The following is a 13,755-nucleotide window of genomic DNA, read 5'->3' on the forward strand; positions in this document are numbered from 1 at the left end:
CTGGGTAGATTTTTTGTCATTTTCTCAGTATCTATTAAAAACGTTTTTCTCTTATCATTTAGCTGTAATGCTTTTGTTCAATGGCATAAAAATGGCAGTGCTTAGCGTGTGTGTGTGTCCAGTGTCCAGAGATCTTCCAGTGGAAACAGAAACCATTCAAACTCAGCTCCACCGCAGCAGCACTGAAGAACATTACACATACACCAACGTCCCTTGGAAGATCTACCTCAGGAAGGAGGTACGCGTCTGATGTTGATGTTGCAGTGGACATTTGTGGCAATATATATGTGTACATATGTTAGCGTGTAGGCTGATCTGATTGGTTGGTGCTCATATGGCTAAAGTTTGTCCAGCAAGAAAGGGTATGAATCTAGCAGCACTGCTGTGCCTGATCCACTCATATCAGCACAACACAGCACCACCACATCAATGTTACTGCAGTACTGAGAATGATGAATAGCACCTGCTCTGTGAGGTTCCATTGGGGTCCCAACCACTGAAGAACAGGTTAAAAGGGGGTAACAAAGTATCAGAGAAACAGATGGACTACAGTCTGTAACTGTAGAACTACAAAGTGCTTTGGCCATGTCTGTGGTCTTACAGTACATACCTCTTATTAGGTGTTCTACCCAAAGGACAGCTGGAATCATCCTCTTGTGCTGAACATCATATTCAAGCAGGTAAGAGCAACACAGTTAGGACAGGAGGACTACACCGGCATTCATTAACTGTTATATTTCTTATTTTGATGCTTTAATAATCATAATAATGGTAGAACTTCTACACCTAGTTCATTTTTGGAGTGAACTGATTCTGCTGTACTGACTGAGGCAGTGCGCGTGTCCCACAGCCCTTATTTGTTTCTCTACTTTTTCACTGTTGTGCTCCTTCAGATTGTTAATGACACGTTTTCAGAGGCCTGTGTGCGCATCACCAAAGACGAGAGGCTGAAAATGAAGGCTCTGTTCAGTAAGTCAGGTCCCCAGAGTAGCTTTGCTTAGGTCTCACAGTTTTGGCTCCTTGTATTATGAACCGGTTGTGTGTGTGTGTGTGTGTGTGTGTGTGTGTGTGTGTGTGTACGACAGTGCAACACAAAATAGATCAGAACACAGACGTTCAGGATGAGAGTGTGAAGAAGGCCGTGGTCTCTGCTGCCCGAGAATCATGGGAGATTTATTTCTCTCGTCTTTTCCCAGCTTCGGTGAGTACTAACAGAAAACAGCAAGAGCGTCTGGACACCCGTTCTTGATTTTCTATGTAGTAAATAAAGCATTTTCTCTTTTTGGATAAGAGTGTTTTGTTTCGTTTCCCCACAATTCATCACAGTATTGCTACCAAACAGTCCCTTTTACTTTTTGGACCCCAGGCGTTTAGTTTGGCATCTACAATGTTTGTTATGCATGTGCTACAGGGCAGTGTGGGCACTGGAGTCCAGGTGCTGGCCGTCTCTCACTCTGGCATCAAACTGCTGAAAACGGTGAAAAGCAGCGCCGCAGCTCCAGACTACTTCAGAGTACTGCGGCCGTACAGGTGACCGTTCACAGTGAAAGTCCTACATTCCTTCTGACAGCATTTACTCAAATCTCAAATCTCAAAATGTTCTTCTGGTCTACAGTGAGGTTTAAAATTGGCAATAGCAGGGAAGTAAAGACACTTACTGGGAGTAATGTGTTCTTTAGCATTCACAGGGTTGGCTGTTAAATTTAGAGCTATCTTTGTTATTTTGCTATAGGTTTGTATTTGTATTACATGATTCATTTTATCCCAATAATTACATAATGAATTACATTCACAGCTCTGTACAAAAGACCATCCTTAATTTGTTTCATTTCCATTCAAAAAAGCCATCGATTGCAAGTTATTCATCGGTTATTCAGGAGATTAGATAAAATCATCCCCTTGCATAAGAAAGAAAAAAGTTAAAGAAAAATAAGTGAAAAAACAGAAGCTTCCAAAACTGCAGATGAAAAACGCAAAACAGGACTCCTAACAACCACCTGGAAGACCTGGGAGAGAGCACAACTGTCCCCATCAGATAAACAGCCTTTAAAGCGTTTATCTCTGAGAGAGAGGAGAAAATCAAGCTGCTTCCACTGTGAGAAGACCACTCAGTGCTGTGGGTCTGAAAGGATGTGTAGCTGTCAAGAAGAACCTCGGTGAGAGAAGGAGATGGACACATCAAACAAAGAAGCTGACCGATGGACTGACCGCCCCAGAGTCCAGACCTCAACACCACTGAATGTGTTTGATAACTTCAGAAAATGATCAACCAGCTTCTAAGACTGAACTCTGGTGGTGTAGAGTTCTGCAAGTTTCTTTGAAGAGTTGAAATTGAGTCTTCTGAAAAGAATGGAAGCTGTAATAAAGGCAAAACTGAAAAATATGATACTATATTCAATTGTTGATGGCTCCTGTGTAATTTTGGTCAAAGGCTAAAGCAGAGAGCTAATAGCAGGTTTTACAGTGATCTGGCTGTGTTTTCGCTGTATTTCTGGGTTCTGGGAGGTTTTTTGGTAGCCGAATTATTCACTCATGCCGACGTCTCGGCTCATCGATGTCATGCTAGGTACTTTGGGTTGGTTTTGCTGAATGGTCTGATATGTGCATCATGTCTGACGCTTAAACTGTTCTGAAGTTATGAAGGCTAGAAGTGACCTACATATCTGCAGGCTTCGGGTTCCAAGGGTTAAATAAATACAGTCTGGTCTCTGATCTTTGCACTGTTCTGTACAAAAAATGACATATTCTGGTGTTTTCCTTTCTACACAATCTTCAAATCCAAACTATAATAAAACATCTGCTCTTCTACTAATAGAAACACAGATGTGGTATTGATTGAATGTATCAGAATCTGCACCTTGTTCATTTCTCTCTCTCTCTCTCTTTCTCTCTCTCTCTCTCTCTCGTAGCTACACTGACATCCTCTTTGTGACCATCCCGTCTCCCAACATGCTGGAGTTTAACCTGATGAGTGAGAAGCTGATCCTTTTCTCAGCCAAAGCTCCACAGATCAAACACATGGTCGACCTCTTCATCTCTCAGCTCAAGAAGGTCAGCCGTCTTCTCTCTTTGTTTTGTTTTGTTTTTTTTTTTTCCTTCTCTCTCACTCCGTTTTCTTCTCTGTTTGAACACCCATTCAATAACATTCAGTTGCATTTTTGGTCACACTGTATTCAGGTTGTACAAATGCTCAGATGGTTAACAAACAAATGAGTTCATTTTCAGCAACATTAGAGCTGGAGCTGTGTGTCTTTCTGCATCATCGCTCTTCCTCTTCTCTCCTGTTCTCCCCCCCCTCTCCCCCTGTATCATCATTGCCATGTCTATGTCAGTTACAGTGTTTTTGACTTGTAGCCATAAAATTAATGACAGAAAACAGCTCTACAAAAGTACAAACCCAATTCAAAAGGTGAGGACAGCGAATAAAAACAGAAAGCAGGGATTTGTACATTCCCTTTATGTAACGCTGCACGAAGAGTCAGATGCTTGAGGATAAAATGATGTGAGGCTGTACTACAAGAAATAATATGCAAAATCATAATCAGAAAACGTGCTAGGGTCAAAAAGTCAGAGACAAACGATAACAAAGCCTAAGGGACATTCAGGGAATAGTGCAGGCAAAAACACAACAAACCCGAAAGTGCACAGGCAAAAATATGGTCAAAGATACAAACACAAGGGTCAAGATGCAAAGTAAGCAACAACAGAGAAAAAGGCTTGGTACGCTCTGCAAACAGTAGTCATACTTTGTGTGTTACCAAACAGTCTTTAAATGACTCTTTCAATGATGAACAGGTGTGGCTGATTAGTTTTCTGGTGAAGCTGACCTCTGAAACAGTTCATGATTGGTGGAAGGTATCGTGTGATCTCCAGGTGGATTCTGGGAATTGGAGTCTGTATGTTTGTACTACAGAACCAGAGGATGGTGTGACACTTTAACCTGTATTTGAACGAAAACGGCTCAAAAACAAGATATTTAACGTTTTACCTTTTGAACCTTTTGAACATTGCCTTTGTAAATATATGTTCATTCTGAAAATGCAACATGTTCCAAAAAAGCTGCCAGTTTAACGCTCGGAAAAGGCGCTCTGAAATGCCAATATTGAATGCCTGTGACCTTCGACCCCTCAGATGTATATAACCATGAACTCAGGAATACTTAAGAAAACCCTTCTCAGTAAACAGTGTTAAGTTGCTGCATCTGCAAATGCAAGTTAAAACTCTACTACTCAAAGCTGAAGCCATAACTCAACATGACTTGTAGCCATAAAATTAATGACGATTTGTTAACAGCTTTACAAAAGTACAAACCCAATTCCAAAAAAGTGGGGACAACAAATAAAAACAAAGCAGTGATTTGTAAATTTCCTTTGGGTATTGCAGCACAGAGTTAGACACTTGAGGATAAAATGATGTGAGGCTTTACTAGAAGACGTGTGATCCAAAATGCAAGTTAAAACTCTTCTAGAAATGCTGCCAACTTCTCTGGGCTGAAGCTCATCTGAAATGCACTGGGAATGTTTGTTGTTGAGGTGTACTAGGTGGCATGGATAATTTCCTCAAGTGTGAAGTCATACACATTTTGGAGCAACATATGCTGCTATCTAGACAATGTCGCTTTCAGGGAGCCTCGTTCTGCATGTTTCTTTGTAGTAGAGAGTACAAGTGCAAGAATGGCCTACCTGCAATCCGAGACCATCTCCTGTTGAGAATGTTTGGCACATTATTAAGCACTGTATACAACAACAGACTCCCTGGACTGTTGAGCAGCTGAGGTGCTACATCAAGCAAAAAAGTCCTCTTTCACAGTTAGAACAATTTGTAGTTCCCCAAATTGCTACTGAATGTTGTTTAAAGGAAAGGGGATGTAACACAGTGGTAAACGTGCTCCTGTCCCAACATTTTTGTGTTATAGCAGGCATCAAATTTAGAATTGATAGAAGTGTATAAATACAATATCTTGTCTTTGTACTGTTTTCAATTGAATCCAGGCAGAAGGCGTTTGCAAATCATTGTTCTGTTTATATTTATACTTTACCAAGTGTCCCAGCTTTGGAATTGGATTTGTATCATTGTAAGAAAACATTACAGGAGGAACAGTAATGTATAAAGAAATGTAATTGCTCTTCATAAGTTCTCTCTTTTTCTCGTTTTCTTTCTGCAGGATTCTGAGTATGCAGTGGCTGAAAGAAACTATATTACAGAGGACCGAGCTCTGCTCAGCTTCCATAAAGGAGACATAATTCGATTACAGGCTATGGACGGATTAGAAGAGGGTCAGACACTCACTCTCTGATGCACTCACAAATACACAAACATACATGCTCAATTATCTGCTCCTTAGTGTATCTACCAACCATTCAAACCCATACCAAGAGCTACCAAACCATACTAGAAACTACCAACCCATACCAAGAACAACCAAACCTAAAACAATCAAAACAAACCAAGAACTACCAAACCATACAAAGAATGTCTAAGCCATACCAAGGGCTATCAAACCAAACTAGAAACTACCAGTCCATACCAAGAACTACCAAACTATACTTGAAACTAGTAAACCATACCATGAACTACCAAACCATACAAAGAACTTCCAGACCATATCAAGGGCTATCAAACCTAACTAGAAACTACCAAACCATACCAATAGCTGCAAAACCCAACTAGAAACTACCAAATCATACCAAGAACTACCAAACCCAACTAGAAACTACCAAACCATACCATGAACTACCAAGAACTACTAAACCATACCAAGCACTAACAAACTCAACTAGAAACTACCAAACCATACCACGAACAACCAGACTATACTGGAAACCACCAAACCCAACTAGAAACTACCAAACCATACCATGAAGTACCAAGAACTACCAAACCATACCAAGAACTACCAAGAACAACTAAACCATACCAAGCACTAACAAACCCAACTAGAAACTACCAAACCATACCATGAACTACCAAGAACTACCAAAGCATACCAAGCACTAACAAACCCAACTAGAAATTACCAAACCATACCATGAAGTACCAAGAACTACCAAACTATACCAAGAACAAATAAACTCAATTAGAAACTACCAAACTATACCAAGAACAAATAAACTCAATTAGAAACTACCAAACCATACCACGAACTTCCAGACTATACCAAGAACATCCAAACCGTACCAAGACCTTCCAAACCATACCAAGAACTTCCCAACTGTACCAAGAACTGTCAAACCATACAGAGAAGTCATAACAGAAACTACCAAAGTATACCAAGATCAAAGTTAGCATACAAGTTGCTGTCCAGAAAGCGTGTTTAACTTCTTATGTTTAAGCAGACACAGCAGGTACTGTGGTGTGGCTACATGACCCGTCATGCTGAATCACCAAGGTTTACCTGTGGTTACATCTGCTTACAGAATGATGTTAAAAATTCTGAAATTTCACAGAGTGTGTACTTTTCAGGTCAGCTGTATGGATGTGTGGTTAAGAAGAAGGTCATTTATCTGGAAGAAATGAAGAGAGACACAGCGGACTTTGGTAAGCTGAGTTTCCTTACGAACAGAATTTCCATGTAGCAGCTCAAGGTCTGGTTGACGACAGCGATTTTTGCTCTGTAAAACTGTGTAAAGCAGAGACACAGGGCGGAACAGACAGCCTGACATGAAACCGATGGTCTGGGGAGCTCCGGCTAGAAGGCAGAAAGCCGTTTCAAAAGCTTCTGTCGCTCAAATTAAACAATACACTATTTAAACCGACTTTTTTTAGATCTGTGCAGTTAGAGCAAACTAATTCTCTTATGTCAGACTTCAAGTGTGCTTGGCAAACAGGTAGACTGACCGTCACAAGCCCGGCTGCTGAAACCGAATGGTTGCCAGCAGGGGGAGCCCGAGAGACAGCGCTGTCCATGGTGCTGACATATTTTTTGCCTCAGACCATCTGATTCTGTTGCCTTTTAGTTGATTTAAATTAGTTCATAACTCACATTTCAGAGAAATCTACAGGCATCTTGCAGTTTTATGCCTATTGTAGAATTTTTGCTAATCAGTTGGATGAAGCTAATTGTCGTGTACATTGTAAAAAGTGGTTTCAACTCTAATTGAAAGTTTGAGTTAATGAACTAATAGTTATTAATAGTAAGTTGACAGACCAAAAATCTGTGTCTTAACTTATGTTCACTTACTGTTTACTGTTAATCCAACACCCAAATAATACCCACTCTGTGAGGGTCCATGGGGGTCCTGACCACTGAAGAACAGGGTAACAGAGTATCAGAGAAACAGATGGACTACAGTCTGTAACTGTAGAACTACAGAGTGCAGCTATACAGTAAGTGGAGCTGATAAGATGGACAATGAACATGGAAACAGGGAGGTGGTCAGAATGTTAGGCTGATCAGTGTAAATGTCTTTGAATTATAAGCGGATGTTCTGAAGGCATTCAGTTGCTCTAATGAGCTTGTTTTTATCTCTTTTTACCCAGGCTGGAGGTTTGGGGCGGTGATGGGTCGCAGCGGTGCGTTTCCTGCAGACTGTGTGGTTCCTGTTGCGGCTCCAGACTTCCTTAGTTTGCCTGTGGAGAGGAAAGGAGAACCGAGAGACAGACAGGGCCGAGTGGTGGCGTCAGGAGCTGTAGCGCTCGCTGTGGCGTCCAGCGCAGCTGCACATGAACTTGACCCAACACTAGAGGTCAGTCTTTCACAGTGTTGTGAAATCTATAATCTGCCACTGAAAGCACTATATGATCAATGAATACCAGTGGGAGTACAAACATATTGTGTTAAGGGTTTTAATTGGGAATCTAGAGTTGTTATTCATTTTAAATGCATTTTATTTGCATAATATAGTTTTAGTACTCATAATTGTACTTATAGAATGACGTACAGTGATTTATAATGACATAATGATAATCATTTGTCATTACCTTTCTCTACATTTGATTTGCTATATACAAATATTTATTCATTGCTTTCATAATTACATGATTAATGACAGTTGCTTAATAAATTGAATTTAAACCCATTTTAAACGCATTTCTATCATTCTTATGGACTTTTTCTGTTTCTATGTCAAAAACAGAGACAGATTGAACAGAATGTTTTTTTTTCTTTCTACAAAACAAGACTGTACACACCACAATAACTTCCCGTCACATTCAAATCATAATAAAATATCTAATTACAAACACAAGTGATTGAATGTAGAATCCACACTTTACACAGAATTTCTCTGGCTGTTTCAATGAGCTGTGAGTGAGAAATAATTCATATAACACCACCATGCTGTTGTTTTCACCAGCGATAACTGCGACTGATGCCACTTAGGACATGTTTGTCTGACTTCTGCCTGTATAGCAGCCACATTAATGAAATGGGAAGAATTCAGGTAATTGTCAGACGGGCCAATGTAAAATATGGCTCTACTAATATTTCGTCTTCCTTTAGTTGGACGAATTTGGTGATTTCGGCAATCCTGAAGTGGAGGGGAGCGTCCTTTTAGACAGCCAGTACAACATGGTGGAGTTTGCCAAGAAATACTTCAGACAATCTAACGGGAGCCAAAGGTTTGACCAGTCAGACTCAAACACAGTTACTGTGTGTCTCTAAAGGCAGAAACCATAAACCTTCAGTAACATTATTTATGTGTATTTTATGTTGGCAGTGATTCATTCAGAGACAAGTCTAAGAAAGGCAAAGGCAGAGACCCTGCGGAAATGGTCAAATTCAGCAAGGTAACACAAAGCACACCTTCCACTGTGAATGTTGTCTGATTTTCAGTAAAACAGAAACATGAAACAGAAAAATGTGTAAAATTATTCTAATATTTTAATCCTGTGCAACATCACAGGTTTTATATAATTAATAGGAGCCACTAGGAAGTGGTAATCAAAAATGAATACAATTAAAATATATGAAGAGTGACAAACAGAGATATATAACATCATAAATGAAGTTTTAATAAAACTATTGTGGTGGTCAAATAAAAAAAACGGAACAAAAATTACAGAACATTATTTATTATTTAATACGTTCTTATTGATCCCAAAATACTAGAAAAAGTCAATAAAACATCTAAAAATACATTTTGGTGCCTAGTTTCACAATATACTATATACTATACTAGTCATACAATGTACTATATAAGTTATAATTGTATCTATATTAATGAAATTATTAATATAACAAGTGAGTCCAAACTTTTGAACAGTAGTGTACATTAAAGGAAATTTCCTAATGATGTAAGTAGCAAGTCCTATAACCTGAATACATACATCTTTATGTGTTTCACATGATCAACAACTATAAACAGCTGTAGCACCTTTTAGTTTAATATGGTTTCATCTGCTGGACAGGAAAGCCATTCGCTCTGTTTAAAATGCTGCTGATGTCTTTCTGCAGACCCCTATCCAGGAGTCCCTCATCGAGTTCAATGACCCCAATATGAACAGGGTCGCTTCTGAAATCTTCCTGGGTGAGCTGAGAACATTTTACTGAGTTCATTTATGGTTATTCGGAGTTCATATAGGTTACTGTGCACGGTGTCTGGTTTGTTATGCTTTATCTGTTATCTTGTGTGTCGTGTCAGCCATGATGAAGTTCATGGGAGACCATCCTCTCCGAGGCCAGTCCGAACACTTTGTGATCTGCACCTTCCTGAAGGTAAAGAAAGATCGATGGTGTGACAAACAGGAGGCGTTGACAGGATTATAAACGTGTGTCTTTCTAAAAGGCAATCACAACATGTCAGGGTCAGTACATAGACAAGAACATAGGCAAGAACAACCAATACAAAAATCATAATCAAAATCCAACAATACAGAAAACAAGACAAAACGAAACAGGAACGCGGCTCAGAACTGCTCGGGAAACTTCTAGACTGTGCATGGAGTGAATCCAAACAATGTAGCATATACTACAGTTAATGAGTGCGGGAACAAGCCACAGGTGAGTGTGATAATGAGAAGGCGGAGCTAGAGATAGGCAGACAAATTAATCCTGCACCAATTTGCCCAGTGTGAAAAAGTGATTGACCCATTATTTATTCCATCAGACAAATACCCAAATTTAGCTGGGAACCGTGATCAGTTAAACTAGACGCATCCAGCCTTCATGACTGCCGGCTCTGTTGAATCTAAACACCACTTAAATTGAACCTGTCCAGCCATGTGAAGAAGCCTCAGCACACAGCTCACTAGACTCCAGTAAACTACAGTGAGAGCCATTATGTCCGAATGGAGAAAATTTGGAACAGTGTCGATTTGTCCCAGAAGGTCTGCTAGTTCTCTAATTCCTCCAAGAGACCAGTGAAGACTCGTTCAGGAAGTTCACAAAAGAACCACCACAAACATCTGAGGAACATTCAGTGTTTGTGATGGTGGTGTCCACAGCACTGATGTCGAAGCCACCAAAGTCTACACAGTGAAATATTGCTGTCAATGATTGCTAAACAGAGTGATGATGTTCTGTTTCCACAGCTGATTGGAGAGTATGGGCTGATGAAGGATGAAGCGTACTGTCAGGTTCTGAAACAGATCACAGCCAACACCAGCTCGAAACCGTGAGATACAGCACCTCACACACACACACACACACACACACACCAGCATAATCCATGCACCAGGACGTTTGGTGTCAGAAGTTTGTTTCTTTATGGAACTGGAGATACGAGACTATCTACGCAACACTAGCCGTAAGCAAGTCTACTGGAGATTACTGAACAACTCAGACAGACATGCTGTTTGTACGACTGGTGGACTTACGCTTCTATTACTTGTTGGCTACATTAGCCTCATAGCTAAAGAGCAAAACAAAGGAAGCAACTTCAAACGCCAAACCTGTCTTGGAAAATTGTGAATATTTGATTTGTTTTGATTTCTGTTAAGTTAATGATACGTGAGCTTACTGATACTAAATTATAATGGACGTATATCAGATATTACACAGAAACAGTCACTGCTAGATCTGAGTTTACTCTGATTTATGAGTGTGACTCTGTTTCTCTCTGGCAGTGATAGCTGTCAGAAGGGCTGGCGTCTGCTCTACGTTCTCACAGCGTACTGCCGCTGCTCAGAGGTGCTCAAACCTTTCCTGGTCAAATTCTTACAGGACGCCTGCAAGAGCCCAGGTGCTCTGTTTCAAGGTACACACACATGCACTTTGCAGTTTTAATATAAACCAACATTTAGATCCAACGTTTAGAATCTTTGTTTTCAACGATATAAAACCAATTTTGCTGCAGATAATTATATCAATGATCGAGTCTATAAGAATAAGAGCTTAAATCGACCTGCACACCTGACCAGGGTCCAAATTCTCACCCCCAAAGAACTGCTTATACCTTCATTCAAGGACTGAAAACCTATCGTTGAAAGTAAAGAATATATTGTTCAAATACCTTTTACAAGTTTTAGATATCTGTGGTTAAAGCTGCACTATGTAAGATATTTTTGTTAAAATTGAAAAAGGTGATCAAAATAATCATTTCAAAGTCAGAGGCATTTGATTTTGGATTTCGCTGGAGTTTTTTGGAGCACGTCATACAGCTTTACATATTAACATCACACAATGTTAGACTTGTCCTTCCTTCACTGAGTTTTCACTGAGTTGCCTTCGAATACTCTTTCAATGCACTTGAAAACATCTGATTCATCCGCTCGTTGAAGCGGTTGGAAGCACAGCCCATGCTACAAAATGTTCTGCACGTTGCTTGCAATTACACATTTTCACCACAGAGGTCTCCAAATCCCCAAATCTTACACAGTGCAGCTTTAAGGTAGGGTTGTTATACATGATATTCAGCCCAGTGAAACAGTGACTGTACACCACAGTTAGCTTAGCTCTAACATAAAAGTCCAGTAGACACGCTATCGTAAATTGTGGTAAGAGGTTTATGCTGAGAATCAGTAAAGAATACTTACGTCTGTACTACCATTCTGAAATGCTTAGCCAGCCTGTCTGATGTGCAATGAAAAATTGTTTAGTAGACATATTAATAACATAATTTTAATAGAACTGAAAACTTGCTATGTGATGATCCCAGCAATGGATAATTGAGAACACTCTAACATTGAAAATGAAGTCATAATAAAATTAATATCCAGGATGTAATACATTGTAATGGAGATCAAATCTCGAGGCAGGAAAAGTGAAATGAATTACTATAAATAGGTAAATATTGTATATTACTTATCATGTAATGACTTACTGTTCTATAATATAATATAATAAATATTTGATGCAACATTTAAAAATACATTTGAGTCTTTTTCATAATATTTAAGTCTAGCACTCTATAACATATTATTGTACACAGAATATTGAGATGAGTAATTCCAAACTGAACTGTAGTGAATGAACAGCTGATTGCTGGCTGCTGTGTAATCGCCAGGCATTGCTAAAGCCTGTGAGCAGAATCTGAGGAAAACGTTCCAGTTTGGTGGGAGGAGTGTGTTCCCCAGCAGCATGGAGCTCAAAGCCATCATGGTCAGAACACACACTGACGTACAACGACATGCATAACCACACTCATACACCCATTACACTGATCGGTTGTGTGATGTTTGCTACCGTACGTGTTTCCTCAGGCTGGTCGAAGCTCAAAGAGGCAGCTCTTTCTGTTCCTTGGAGGAATCGAGCGACACCTGAAGATCAAAACCTGCTCTGTAAGTGTTTTTTTATCTCCTGTGTTTACTCCTTTCATAGTTGTCTTCGTAAAGGAGAATTCCACTGATTTTCCTACATTTCCTTATAATTTGGTCCTTGAGATACAAACAAAGTCATTCCTCTGAAAAAGGAGCAAAAAGGTTCATTTGTAGAGACACTTTCCAGCTTTTCCAGCTTCCACTGTGTGTGTCCAGATTTTTTTTGCAAAGGTGGCGATGGTAAGCAGAGGTAGCCGTGACTACAGCACAAATATTATGCTTTGTAGCCACTCAGCGACTTTGTTTACATCTTACCCACAGACGTTTTGAATCAGTGGAATTCCCCTTTATATATGCTATTTCATTGAACAGACAAAGGAAACAGTAAGCTTAGTGCAAAAGAAATCCACAAACACACACACCTTCTACGCCGCTTATCCTTCTGGGTCGCGGGGGTGCTGGAGCCTATCCCGTACATATACATTCAGACACACACTCACACTTAGGGGCAATTTAGCATGACCAATTAGCTTTGGACTGTGTGAGGAAACCCACACAGACACAGAGGGAACATGCAAACTCCACACGGAAGGGACCCTGGTCGCCCGACTGGGGAATCGAACCCAGGCCCTCCTTGCTGTGAGGTGACACTGCGCCACCGTGCCACCCCTGAAGTGTTCGGAAGTCTTTACGAAGTCATTTCCCCTCGTTCTTAGTCAGAAGACTGTTTTGAATCCATGCGCATGTATTAATATCAGCTCTGTGTTCTGTAGGTGGCTCTCAACGTCATAGAGGAGCTGTGTTATGAGATGGCTTTGCAAAGACTGGAGGCCATGGATGAGTACACGATTTTCATTGTTACAAACAGAGGTACAAATCAAGCACATCACCACCCAAACTTCTGTATTCAGCATCATGCCCATGTCAGGAACTCTGGTTCTAAGCTAATCACTGCTAAATGCTCAAAGCCCTTAGGTTTTGCAGTGTGTACACTCTTCCTCTGAACGTGATTGGATCCTCTGAATTATGAGGTCATTAAGGAGTGGAAATAGCAATATTGCCAAATGCACCTGCACTGAAATGATATTATAAGACAGATTTCATCAAAAAAAACCCACA

At 40.1% G+C, this 13,755-nt stretch overlaps 1 protein-coding gene across 1 annotated transcript in view; it reads left to right on the forward strand.

Moving 5' to 3' along the window:
* The window catches only part of myo15ab (myosin XVAb), a 106,367-nt gene that overhangs the window by 82,186 nt on the left and 10,426 nt on the right, over positions 1–13,755 (forward strand). Inside the window, exons 47-64 of the mRNA XM_037543776.1 lie at positions 123–238; positions 621–680; positions 894–969; positions 1,086–1,201; positions 1,412–1,530; positions 2,910–3,051; positions 5,165–5,276; positions 6,463–6,537; positions 7,480–7,685; positions 8,441–8,559; positions 8,658–8,727; positions 9,395–9,467; positions 9,582–9,655; positions 10,471–10,553; positions 11,005–11,135; positions 12,384–12,478; positions 12,580–12,657; positions 13,410–13,506. Coding sequence (XP_037399673.1) covers positions 123–238; positions 621–680; positions 894–969; positions 1,086–1,201; positions 1,412–1,530; positions 2,910–3,051; positions 5,165–5,276; positions 6,463–6,537; positions 7,480–7,685; positions 8,441–8,559; positions 8,658–8,727; positions 9,395–9,467; positions 9,582–9,655; positions 10,471–10,553; positions 11,005–11,135; positions 12,384–12,478; positions 12,580–12,657; positions 13,410–13,506 — 1,842 coding nt within the window. The remainder of the gene's footprint in view (positions 1–122; positions 239–620; positions 681–893; positions 970–1,085; positions 1,202–1,411; positions 1,531–2,909; positions 3,052–5,164; positions 5,277–6,462; positions 6,538–7,479; positions 7,686–8,440; positions 8,560–8,657; positions 8,728–9,394; positions 9,468–9,581; positions 9,656–10,470; positions 10,554–11,004; positions 11,136–12,383; positions 12,479–12,579; positions 12,658–13,409; positions 13,507–13,755) is intronic.

This window comes from Pygocentrus nattereri, chromosome 12 (assembly GCF_015220715.1).
Source record: "Pygocentrus nattereri isolate fPygNat1 chromosome 12, fPygNat1.pri, whole genome shotgun sequence".
Classification (NCBI taxonomy): Eukaryota; Metazoa; Chordata; class Actinopteri; order Characiformes; family Serrasalmidae; genus Pygocentrus; species Pygocentrus nattereri.